Genomic DNA, 13,079 nt, shown 5'->3' with positions numbered 1-13,079 from the left:
ATGAAGCAGACAATTATTGAATGTGTGGCCCAGAGAGTTTGCTAAGGTCACTGTTCTAATCTGTAGGACACAAAGAACGCATTGTTAATCATAGTTAATACAAAGAACTTTAGAAGGGATTTACAACTTGCGCAAATCAGAGTGGGGTGAAATTTGCTGGTACATCTTTCTCTTATTTGAAGTCCGATGTCTCCTGAATTATGAAAGGAGGGATGGAATGATAGCTGGAGACAGAAAATATACAAGCCCGTGCCCTCAGGTGTATGTTGTGGTTGGTTGTTGGCATCAATGAGGTTTGAGCAGGGGAGAAGGGTAGACTCAGTAGACTAAGGCTTGTCTGAGGAAAATCAAAGGAGATATGAAAGCACCAGCCACAATATAGAGCTCTGAATTTGAGGTTTACCTTCTAGGCATTCTCCTAGAACTTCTTCCTAACCAAGAAACTTCCTAAATTTACACTTTTATTCCCCACAATAGTTGATATGAATAATAATAAATGTGCGGAGTTATCTGACAGGAATTGCTGCTGTCCTGTAACATTATTGTCCATGAATCCAGGGTAATGTTCACAATGGAGTCTTTTCCAAACCTTTTATCTCACTGCTAAAAGAGCCTTTTTTTGGTAAGTTCTTGATTTCCAGTCTTTTAGAAAGAGAACTGGTCAGATTTTCTTGGACACGAGAAAACAAAGAAAGGCAAATGTTATGGACTCAAGCCCTTTTGGAGTGAGAATGTCATATTTTTAATATTCAGTAATGTTATGTACACACCTCACAGAAAAATATTAGTTTCTCTTTTTCTTAAAAAAAAAGGAAAGGAAAACCGCAATTCAAATTTATTGTGATTACAAAAATAACAGCACATTTCTTTAACTTATTACAACTCAAAATCTCCAAGACAGCCAGAAACAGGAAGAGCATCTTTAATCTCTTCCTGTCCATACAAATCTCATAACATAAAAAAGAAGGTTTATTTTCATATTTACAGAAGAAAACTGCTCATCGTTTCTTAAAATTCTCTTTGGAATTCTGGGGTGAGGCTATCTTTAAAGTCAGGGAGCATTTCAAATTACAGAAGGTATTTGCGAAACATCTCACAATACATTTTTTGAACACCGCTGAACAAACACATCAGTGTCCTCTTCTAGAAACTTTTTTTTTTTTTTCCTTACCGCAGAGCTTCTGGAACTTCCACCTACAAAAACAGAAGTTTTCTTTCAGTGAAGCAACACTAATGATAACATAGAAAAGAGTATTTGCAGGCTCCGTCCCTAGCAGTATTAGTATTCTCTGGGATGAATTCAAGTATGGATTATTGCTGCATGATATTCACATTTCAAATTATAAATTTGCCAGTGAATCACTTGCCATTTTGTGGTGACTTTTTTTTTTTTTTTGACAAGGGATTAATCAACCTTCTGAAACGTAGATTATTACTCCCTGGTTTCTGTATTTGGGAAATTATATGAAGATAGCCCAGATATACCTCTCAGAAGGAAATGTTCTTAACTCTCCTGTGCCTGTTTCTCATCTTTCACACTGTCTATGCTCACTCGTTCATGTTAAAATATTCAAAATATAGCCAGGTACCGGTGGCTTTGCGCCTGTAATCGTAGCTACTCAAGAAGGCTGAGATCTGAGGATTGCTGTTTGAAGCCAGCCCGGGGAAGGAAAATGTGTGAGACTCTTGTCTCCAATTAACTCCCCCACCCTCCCCAAAAAAGCCGGAAGTGGAGCTGTGGCTCAAGGGGCACACCACTATTAATCTTGAGCACAAAAGCTCAGGGACAGAGTGTAAGCCACAGGACCAAAAGCATACTAAAAGATAAGAATAGCCATGTGGAGAGCTGACTCGGGCCTTGAACTGGGCCTGGGGGTCTGCTCTGGGGGGACTCACCCTTCGCAGCTGGCTCAAGCTGCTCCCCCGAATCGCTTCCATGAGGTTCTCATGAGCCGATCTCTGTGGCGTCGAAGGTCGAGAACTTTCTTCCGTTTTCTTCTCTTGCACCGACCTCAGGGAATTCTTTATTTCCTTTAGGATGCTGTTGGGCTGTTTCTTGGCCTTTTTGCCCTTTTTCTTTTTCTGTCCGTTCTGCAGTGCCCGCTGGGCGCTCTCCTGCTGCTTGATGACTTCGGCGATGTTTCTGGTGATGAGCTTTTTCTCCGAGGGTGGAGGCGGTGGGGGGGGTGGCGGGGGAGGGGGCAGCCTGTGGGGCGGGGGCGGGGGCGGGGCCACGGGGGAGGGGGGCCGGCTGCGCCCCCCGGTCTGGACTTTCTTGGGGAGTTTGGGGGAGGACCAGGGAGAGTGCCTGGGAGACGCGTAGGGAGAAGAGCCAGGGGTTCCTCTCTGCCAGACGTGGGACCTAAGACTGGACCCGCCATCGTTCCCCTCTTGCTGCTTTTGCTCCTGCATCCGCCTCTGCCTCTGTTTATCCATGTTTCTGGTGAGGATGCTCGTCATGCTCATTCGGGGTCCCGGGAGCTCAAAATGGTAGCCGAGCCTGAGCAGCGTGGTGTTCTCCTTCAGCAGCTTGGCGATCTCCATCTCCACCTGGCTGCCCATCAGGTGCCTCTGGTTGTGGAAGCGCAGCTCGGTGAGCACCGCGTTGCGCCGCAGCGCGCGCATGAGCGCCAGGACGCCCTTGCCGGTGATGAAGTTGGACTCCACGTTGAGGCTGGTGATGTGCTGGTTGACCTGGAGCAGGTCGGCCAGGGCCAGCGCCGCGCTGTCGTCCGCGTGCGTGTTGGCCAGGCTGAACGTCTTCACCACCGTGTTGCCCTTCAGGGCCTCGGCGAAGCGGGCCAGGGTCTGCGACGTGATGTTCTCTATGTTGTTCAGGTTGACCTCCACGGTGTCGGGGTCGTTGTTCCGAATCTTCTCCAGCGTGTCCTCGATCACCGTGGGATTGCCGCAGGGGTGCGGGGGCGCGGGGGGCGCGGGGGGCGCCGGGGACCCTGCGCGGCTCCCGTTGGTTAAGTGGATGGTTTCCATTTGGCTCCTAAAGGTCTGTGGTTTGGCCTGGTCGGAACCGACCCGGCTGGAGTCCACCGTTCCGTTGACACCCTTTGCAGTTTCGATTGTGGACTCTTCCTCACTGTCCTCGTCCTCCGACTCCGACTCCGACTCCTCCTGTCCCTCCTCCTCCTCCTCTGTGTACACCTCCTCCGACACCTCACTGTTGCTTCCCGTGAAGATCAGCTCCTCTTCGCTGTCCTCCTTGTCGTCTTCTGTCACCTGCGGGGGAGAGAGACATCCATCACCAGGCCGTGCATTGCATTCATTAACTGAATCGTGAATGCAAGGCAAGTAACGCAAGCCTCTGCCATGGACAAAAGACCGTCCTTTGTTTCAAGTGACCAAGGTGAACATTTCAGAGTTTAGACATCAGCATCTTTTTCTACAACCATGTGCTTTCTGCTTAGCATCCACTATTCATCCAGTATTGATTGGGATTTTTTTTTTTTAAAGGACCTGGTTTCCAGTTTAAGAAAGTCAAAACTTGGGCTTTGGAAAAAAACGTGGATGAATTTTTCAACATCAGATTGCCCTTCTTGGCATCTTCTCAAATGCAAATCTCCTGTCTAGAATCAGCCTTCATCCTCTCCTATTCTCCCACCCCTAACAAATGGCAACAGATATCTACAGTATAGTCATGAGTTCCTTTTATTGACGTTCAAAAATTCTTCCCCTGATGGCACACACTTGTAATGCCAGCACTCAAGAGTTGGAAGTAGGAAGATCACGAGTCCAGGTCAACATGGACTAGTGAGACTACACTTCAAAAACAAGCCAAAACAAAATGTCTCACCCAAATTTGCTGCCAGTATTACAGACAGAAGCCAGGTGCTCTCGGCTCCATTTGTCTCAGTGGTGTCAGAAGCAAGGACATGATTTTCTGCTCTAGCATTTATCTAGTTGTATGGTAGAGTGCAGCACAGAAATGCAGAGAACCCATAGCACCAGAAAGCTATTGCTTAGGACAGCAAGGAGTCAAAATCTATGTTGTTCGAGCTCAACCTCGAACAACATTGAGCAAATCAACTGAAAACCTCCAGCGAGCTCAGGGCTGAATGAAAGGGCCTGTCAAAGGCCAGGTAGGAGAGATAATGAGTTTAGCCATCATTTGATTTAAACAAGCAATGAGGATCAGCAGAGAAGAAAAAGCAAGTCATTGCCCAACCTGGTGGTTTTAAATTATGTAGCGTGTATCAATGATGAAAATTTTTCAGATACATATAATTTTATCCTGTCTTTATTTTTTACTACTTATATAACTCTAAAAAGAAGCCTAAGAAGTCCCTTCTTTCTCTTTTTCTTGTTACTTTTCATGGTTAAAAAAAAAAGCTTATATTTTGCAGCCAGAGTCCAGTTTCTTCATGCTTTCTCGTTAATCCATTGTTTGTTTGTTTGTTTTTGTTTGTTGAAACCTTCTCTCTGCTTGTTTCCAGAGCCCTAATTCTTCTCTCTACATTGGAAAACTTTTTTTACTCCAAGGACTGCTGCTGCCGTCTGAGGTATATGGATCAAGCTTTGGAAAGCTCTGCATTGGACTCTAGGTTTGTTTGTCCAGTTGCTATCATAAAATAGCCTCCAATTATACAGTGGTTTGGAGTGGCAGACACCAAATGATGGCCTGTGAAGAGGTCAGCTACTCCTAGGATGACTTGTTCAGTCTTAATTTTCCCACATCTTCAGGAACTTGTGGGGGGGGGTGGGGTTGTGTGTGTGGGGGGGTGTGGGCGTGGGTATGTATAAATCTTAACCCAAAGACAAAAATGAATCTGGTTCTAGTCAAACCTCTTAACATAAATGAAGAGTAAGAGGAAGTCTTTTATGTCCAGCAGTGGAGTAAATGGATAGTTAGAAGAATAATTATGGAGTTCTCCTCACCACCACCTAAAATCCCTTTGTATCTGTCCTTATAATTTCACTTCATATCAGCTAGCTGTGTACATGTGTTTGTGTGTGTGTTGAACTGTTTTAGTACTTGAATACAAGGACCTTTCTCAAAAATCCCAGGTATAATTACCTTTTATGCCACCATTATAGTTAATATATTTAATCTACTTTGTTTTTGTTTCCTTTATTCCTTCCCTCCTCCCTTGTTCCCTCCATCTCTTACTCCCCCATCACTTATTCTCTCCTCCCCCCCCCACCCCCACTCTCTTGCCTTGAACTCAGGGTCTGGGCATTGTCTCTTATTTTTCACTCAACACTGGTCCTCTCCTACCTAAGCCACATTTCCACTTCTGTTTGTTTGGGGTTTTTTTAGTGATTAATTAGAGATTAGTGCTTTATGGACTGTCATGCCCAGGCTAGCTTCAAACATTGATCTTCAAATCTCAGCCTCCTTATGGACATTGTAAGAAATTAAAGGGAAGTGGGGCACTGGTGGCTCAAGTCTTTGAGCCATTTCTCCCTTGGAAGAAATGCACCTGGGAAGATAATATCTGAGACTGTTCCCTGGCAGTGTGAGTTGTCATGTAATGTCTAAAGGATTCTCTTCCAGAAAGCTTTCTTTGACACCCTCTAAAATTATCTCTGCAATGCAATCCCATAGCTTGTCCCCCTAGTATATCCTAGGCTCTGGATAAATATTTGTTTTCTTCAAGATGACTTTGGTTAAGAGTTAGAACAATTCCTAGGAGAAAGTACTGATAAGGTTGGGTAGGGTAAGATGATTTAGTGTCTGGAGCCTGAGCATTTTCCCAGGATGCAGGATTCTTTGGCATTCTTGAGCAATCTGAGAAGGTTAGTCACCTCAGGTGGTGAACATCTGGAAAGACCATCAATGGATACAGGATATTAGAAGGGCATCAAGAGGGGGTAAAAGACAAACCTTAGCTCCTGTCTAGATTATTCCTACCCTGGGGTTACGTAGCTCTCTGTATGCTAATACTTTGGAGCTAAACTTGATCCTTTGGAGAACAGAGGAGGAAAGGTAGGCTGGGCATAGGGAAAGAGATAAGTAGAGAGGTGGTGACCATTACTATACTTAAAGAATAAGTAAGATTGTGAGGAGACATGGCCAGCTATTTCTCCCGATCACCTCTCTGGCATCCTTACATGAACAAGCAGGGCAGGGACTTAGCTTTCAGTACTGGTTTTGTTTCTCCCTATAAAGAACTGGTTGTCTTTAGACAAAGCATTCAGCCTTTCTTAGTCTCAAAGCAACTGCACTAGAATTGAGCGATTTTTGACTGTCAACATTTATACATGCGTCCTGAGCACCTGGAGGACTTGTAGACCCCATGTGCTTGAGCCCCTTCTCTGCCATTTCTTCTTCAGCAGCTACCAAGGAGCCCTTGAATGTGCAGCTCTCAGGAATTCCCAGGCGACACTGCTTACTCCTGGAACTGGACCCAGACCCTCAGTTTTGAGAAACATTCATTATGCTAACAGCGCTGAGTTTGAAGTTCAGTTGGACTGTTATCCTCAAATACATTTCCCTAGTCCAGGGAAGTAAGAAGGAAATGAGATAGCATGGAAGCCATCGACCACCTGTGCCTGAGATCTAGCAGCTACCCAATCAAGGACAGCTGGACCACTGCACATAAAACTTCCTCCGGAGTTCGACACGGCCATACATTTGTGCAAACCCAGGTGGGCTGCGATTCAACAGGTGCTGGCCAGGATTTCCATAACCCTTTGCAGAGTTTCTTCAGGTCCTCTGATCCTCCTCATTCTCCTTTCAACTCTGCCCTTCATTTACCAAGCTGTCCTGCTGCCCTTCCCCCCTCGGCAGCTTTGAGAGTTTTCCTGTGGTGGGAATGGATTTACACCCTTGGTCTGCAACCTTCTGCTAGCACTCCTTGTGACTACAGACAACTGGCCAGCCCTGACGGCGTACTGGGAGAAAAATTAACCAGCCGAGAAAGGAATCAAAGTTCATCAGCAAGACAGCCTCTCTAATTGGGCCGATAAGCCATTGGCAAAGAGCAGCAAAACCTTTGGCAGCATCAGACTGGCTTCATCAACAGCTGACAGCAGGCTTTGTCCTTTGGTTCTCGCCGCCCTCCTGACATTCTGCCATTAAAATGCCTTTGCTGGTTACTGCCAGGGTGGACTGTGTGTACGTGTTGGCTATTTGGAGGCAGTTGAATTCTTTTTTTGTGAAAGCGATTCTTTAATAAAAATGTCATTATGTTTGAAATGAAATGAAGTATGGCATTAAGTTTCATTAGATTTTCACACACTTCAAAGAAACAACTTTAAAAATTATAGTTGTGGGGAAATTGACCAGTCCAAATCCTCTGTGTGTGCGTGTGTGTGTGCCTGTGTGTGTGTGTGTCCCTGTTACTCCCCCTTCTAGTTACTCAATACAGATAGCCACAGTGACCTAGGCAGACCCTGGCCCAGTCCCAGTGTCCCTTCCTACGATGATTGACATGGACAAAGCTCACACATATCTCGCTGCAAAAGCAGCCCACACACTTATCATCAAGATCATCCAGCAGCTCCCAGATTAGTTCTGTGGCAAGCTTACTGCTGGCTTTAAGCCATTTCCACTTTAAAAGATTGCAGTGGAGCACAGGAGTTTAAAAATGTTCCTCCTGATCTCTGTTCTTCTACAAATTCAAAAACCTTTCTTATATAAATATTTTATTGCAATGATGAGTAGTCTTTGACATATCTTTCCATCAGTAACTTAATAGTAACTTTGAAATAACTGTTTCCTGAGCAGTACACACAGCTTAACAGACATGACCTACCTGATACATGACCTCTCATGATGGTCTCAGAACCATCATTATAAAGTAGAAAGTCTCTTCAAGATGATCTGCACAAGTATTTTTAATTTCAGCAAGGTTTCATTATTTTGAAATTCTATGCAAAAATGGGTGTGCATGTGTGCATTTTCTTGGGAAGGTCTAGAACATTTCAAAATGTTCTTATTTTACCAAAACACTGCAGTGAAATCCTTCAATGAACAGATGGAAAGGATACCCTGAAGTCACTCTCTGAGGTCTAACAATGTAAGGACTGAGTAGGACTAGAAATAAGGCCCCCAGTTCCATGTATGAGACCTGCAGCACAGAACATTGGAAACATACAATGATTTTCCTATAGCCAGCCACTATTACAAGAAAAGAAACAAAATAAAAATACCTAAGGGGAAAAATTCGTATCTGAAAGCAGACATTATGCTACAATCCCAACGTATAAGTACAGATAATAAGGCTTTGGTATTTGGCAAAACAATTAAAGCCATGCCCTGACTGTGAACTATTTTTTCTCTTGAGGTTTCCTTGTTCCGTCAATCAAAAAGCTCTGCTGAGAATCTTTGCTATTATGATTCATTTTCTATTGGTCACAGGAGTTACAAGACTATATATTTCAGCCTGAGCAATGTTTCAGTAACTGGTACAAAAGGATTGTTAAGAAAGTTGAAGTGATGAGAACTGAGAGGTTAGATAAAGCAGAGATTTGCCGTGGGGCAGCCAAGTAAAAGTCCAGAGAGCCTACCTTTCCACACTCCCCCAGCCTCTCCTTCTCCAAGAGCTTTTGGGATTCCTTTTCCCAATAGGCCATCAGCGCCTCTCTGCTGAAGTTCCCCGTGGGGGTTTTCTCTGTAAGGCTTTTCTGCCTTAGCCCCACAGGAAGGTTTCGGTCAGGTTCAATGTCTTCCAGTTCCCTCTCTAGCTCCTTCAGCTCCTCAGGTGTAAGGGAAGCCAGGAGTTCATCCTCATCAATGGACTCATATTTACTCAGTCCTCTTCTATAGCCAAACGTAGACATGGTCCCTGGTTTGTCAGACCCCCAAGGCGCTGGAAGGACCAGGCATTCAAGACAGGCCAGGGCAGGCAAGGAGGCAAATGGGCAGGCTGGTCAACAACTGGTGCTGGGAGTGGCTGCAGGAGCCTTTTAAGAGTGATGATACAGGGCTGTGACAATGTGGACAGGGTGAAAGCATGGGCTGTTTTAAGCATCAGACGTCAGCTAGATATTTGAACACAAAGAATGTCACATCGGTGGTGGATGGAGGTCTCAGACCCAGTGGGGATTATTAACATAGTGGCCAGGGCCATATTTAGCTGAGCCTGATAGCTCTGAGGACAGGCAGCATGTTTCAGATAGGGAGTAACACGGCTCCTCTCACTTTGCCTTCAAACAACAAGGGAGTTAAAGTTACTTTGAAAATGACTAGCCATTGCCACCATGCTATGAAAATGTATTAATCCCTTAAGGGTTATCTCAGATGACGATGGGTGGTTATTCTGGTTCTTCTATAAACATTCTGTGGGTGGTACAGAAAGAGACAGGTTGTAATAATATCCCACTTTATAAAGTTATGACCGTTTGCAGTTTACAAAACACTTCATGCAATTTTCCTAATTAGAAGTCCTGTGCGATGAATATCATGGATCTCATTTACAGCGTGGGCATTTGAGGTTCTGAGAATGAAAAAGTTAAAGGCAGGGAGTGGAAGAGCAGAAGTTGCTTTCTCCACCGTACCAGATGGCTTCCGTCTCTTCCCATGAGTGTTAAAAAAGATAAATAATACTGGGTAAGATTTATTCAGACCACTACTAGTATGCCAGGTTAGTGCTAAATATACATAAATCAGTTCAAGCTTTGGGGCTTGAACTCAGGGCCTGGGCACTGTCCCTGAGCTTTTTTGTTCAAGGCTACTGTTCTACCACATGAGTCACAGCTCCACTTCTGGCCTTTTTAAATGTATATGTGTGCACTTACTTGGAGGTAAAAGTCTGATGGACTTTCCTGCCCAAGCTGGCTTTGAACTGCAATCCTCAGATCTCAACCTCCTGAGTAACCTGGATTACAGGCATGAGACTCTAGTGCCTAGAAATTTATATATTTTTATTTAATCCCATAATTGTATGAGGCATATTTTATTTTTTATTGCTTTAAAATACATTTTATTGCCATTGTAGAAGCCATGTGCAGAGTGGTTGATTACCGTTATGTAAGTTAGGTAATGAGTACATTTCTTCTTGAGCCAGGCCATCCCTTCCTACGAGGAATATTTTCTTGCCATATTGCCTTATTAGAGACAGTGAAAAGTTAAGCAGCTTGCGGAGCACGGAGCTAACTACCAGCTATACTTTGAACATCAACTTATATATGGGCTGAAAACTGCAGAGATACAAATTTGTAGTTGTGCATACATATATTTTCTTGTAAATGTTAAAATACATACAGGACTTTATAGTTTATGGCTTATAGGACTTCATCATAGTGTTATTTTAATATACAGACACATAAATATCTATTAAAGCTGTGCATAGAAACAGTCACCATTACATACATAAACAATGTACAATATTTCATTTATACATTCACAATCAAATATTTAGATTGATTCTAGTTTTTGTTAGGAAAGATGTTGGTATGAATTTATGTTCCAGTCTTTGAATGTGTTTTCATTTCTCTTGGGTAAATATATAGTAGTACAAATACTGGGCTGTAAGATGGTAAATTCACTTTTTTAAGAAATTGTAAAACTGTTTTCCACACTTTTTACAGCACCGATACCTTCCCACTAGTGGTAGAAAAGAGTTCCATTTTCTCTGCATCCCATGGGTCATTGCTTATCTTTTTGATTACAGATGTTAGTGAGTGAGAAGTAGCAGTTTTATTTTTATTTCCTCAGTGACTAGTGAACATCATTTCCTGTGTTCATTAGTTCTACTTTCTTTGATAAAATTTTATTCAGATTTTATGCTTATTTCTAAATTGATATATCTTTTTATTATGAGTTATATTATATTATATTATATTGTGAGTTATTTTTATTATATTATATTGTGAGTTATTTTTATATCACCAACACTTGTTAGATATGTCTTTTGAAAAATAAATATTTTATGTTTTTTTTTCTTTTTGTTGGTACTGGGGTTTGAGCTCAAAGCTTTGTGCTTGTTAGGCAGGTGCTGTACTACTTGAACCATGCCTCTAACTCTTTTTGCTCTGGTTATTTTTTGAGATAAGGCTTACTTTTGATCAAGCTGGCCTACACAGTGATCTTCCTATTAATGCTTCTTACTACAACTGAAATTGCAAGAATATATTACTGTGTCCAAATTTTAGGTAAGATGAAATCTCAATAAATTTTTGCCTAGCTGGCTTTGAACAGTAATCCTCCCAATTTCAGTATACTGAGTAGTTAGAACTCCTTGCATGAGAACCAAGTGCTCAGCAAATATTTTCAAATTTGAAGATGTCCAACTTACCATTTTTTATTCTACTGCTTGTGTTTTGTGTTAAAATTAAGAAATCTTCTCTTAGCCCATGGCTAAGAAGAAATGTATTCTTATATTTTAAGAAATTTACTCTTAGGTTTAAAGTCTCGAGGTTTTTGTGTTTAGGCATATCACCCATTTAGACTTAATTTTTGTGTATGTGAAGTGAAGAGTTTAGATTTATCTTTGTGCATGCAGATATTCCATCATCTCAGCACTGCTTAACAAAGAGATTACATTCTCCTCTATTGAAGTACTCTGGCATCTTTATAGAAAAGTAATTAACTACAAGCATAGGATGCATTCTGGGCAGTACTTTCTGCTCTATTAATCTATGTGCCTGCATGCCAGTACCATCTATTCTTGATCACTGTAGCTTTGTAGCTTAATCAGTGTGGTATGTTTTGAAGTTAGGAAACATAAGTTCTCTAGCTTTGGTTGTTGCAAGAACATTTTTGTCTAGATACTTTGATGTTAACTTATTTATTGTATTCTGCCTTCACAAATAACTATGAGGCTTTAGAGATAAAGATGAAATTAGATCCTTTGAGTTCACTTTTTAAAATTAATTTAACTTTTGGAAGGTATAAGACATTTGTTTATAGTTTTGAAGTTTGAAGTAATATACCAATTTATGTGTACTTTTAGTAATGATCAAATTAATTGTTTTTAGATACTCTGAAGCATGTAGTTGTTTAGCCAGAATGGAAATATGTCCTTTTTATTTTTTTGAAAACAGCTTTGACTTTTGTTAGATACATCAAGTGATGGTAGTTAAACAGGGTGAATGAAATGAGTTATTCAGTTTTATGATTACATTTTACATAAAGTGTGATTACATGTATGTAAAAATTGATTTTTCAAAACACCCAAGAATATATACATAAGTTATACTATATATAAAGTACGTTGCGGGGCTGGAAAGGTGGCTCAGTGGAAGAGCGCTTGCCTTGCATGCATGAGGCCCTGGGTTTGATTCCTCAGCACCACATAAGTAAAAAGAAAAAAGCCGGAAGTGGGGCTGTGGCTCAAGTGGTAGAGTACTAGCCTTGAGCTGAAGAGCTGAGGGACAGTGCCCAGGCCCAGAGTTCAGGCCTCAAGACTGGACCCAAAAAATAAATAAATAAATAAAATATATTGCACAAATCAATTCTATCAGTAATTCTTAAGCACATATGATATATTGAACACTAATGTAATCTTTAGTGTTGTATAATTATGTAAAAATAATGAAATTGTTTTCACTTCCTCTATATCTAATTGTTTTCAATATATAGGAGACTAATTTTCATTTTACAACTTAGTAAACACACATTATATGTCAGATTCTAACTTCATTGCTGTTGTTAGAGCAGCCAGCAAAAACAACAAAGTCCTTTCCCTTCCAGAGAGACTACATTCTAGTTGTGAAAAGCATACAAAACATAAATACAGAACATATCACAAACAAACAGCAGGGAAGAGGGAAACATGAAGACTGTGGGGTGAATTTCATGTTGGAAGAGTTCTGAAATAAGGAAACATTTGAACTCCTATCTGGAGAAGAAAAGACATGATGTACACATGTAATAATGAGTATTTAATGTGTCTCCAATGATAACCTTACAGTCACAGCCTCTCAGATTTTAAAGAACATTTGAAGTATAGGAGCCCTCTATCCTTCCTACCAATGTATGTCTGCTTCACTACCATCAGTGAAAATAGTCTGTCCCCAAAGTGTATTCCATTACTGCATGGCTCAGATCTGTACAAAGTTCTATCATGTTGAAACGTATAGAAAATTCAGCCCATATACTTTTTAGTTTTCTCAGCAGAACTATCAAATAAATATAATCTCATGTGCATTTCCACTGCCAAATCTTAGGTGTCCTATGC

General features: G+C 41.6%; 1 protein-coding gene across 1 annotated transcript; it reads right to left on the bottom strand.

Annotated features, from left to right (window-relative positions):
* Positions 1-819: 819 nt before the first annotated feature.
* Lmod2 (leiomodin 2) lies at positions 820-8,901 on the bottom strand. Its single transcript, XM_069996668.1, has 3 exons — positions 8,467-8,901; positions 1,897-3,234; positions 820-1,194 (listed from the first exon to the last, which is right to left on the bottom strand). The coding sequence occupies exons 1-3, from the start codon at positions 8,737-8,739 to the stop codon at positions 1,168-1,170; spliced, it is 1,638 nt and encodes a 545-aa protein (XP_069852769.1). The 5' UTR covers positions 8,740-8,901; the 3' UTR covers positions 820-1,167.
* Between the last annotated feature and the right edge of the window lie 4,178 nt (positions 8,902-13,079).

The sequence above is a fragment of the Dipodomys merriami genome, unplaced genomic scaffold, assembly GCF_024711535.1.
Source record: "Dipodomys merriami isolate MVZ:Mamm:240054 unplaced genomic scaffold, mDipMer1.0.p SCAF_5, whole genome shotgun sequence".
Lineage (NCBI taxonomy): Eukaryota > Metazoa > Chordata > Mammalia > Rodentia > Heteromyidae > Dipodomys > Dipodomys merriami.
This window is presented reverse-complemented; position numbering and strand designations above follow the sequence as displayed.

Excerpts from the sequence above, each read along its gene's own strand:
- Lmod2 (XM_069996668.1), bottom strand. The coding sequence starts at position 8,739 with ATGTCTACGTTTGGCTATAGAAGAGGACTGAGTAAATATGAGTCCATT. Across the intron at positions 3,235-8,466 it reads GGCTGGGGGAGTGTGGAAAG|GTGACAGAAGACGACAAGGA; the intron begins GTAGGCTCTCTG and ends TCTCCCCCGCAG. Across the intron at positions 1,195-1,896 it reads GCTTGAGCCAGCTGCGAAGG|GTGGAAGTTCCAGAAGCTCT; the intron begins GTGAGTCCCCCC and ends CTGTTTTTGTAG.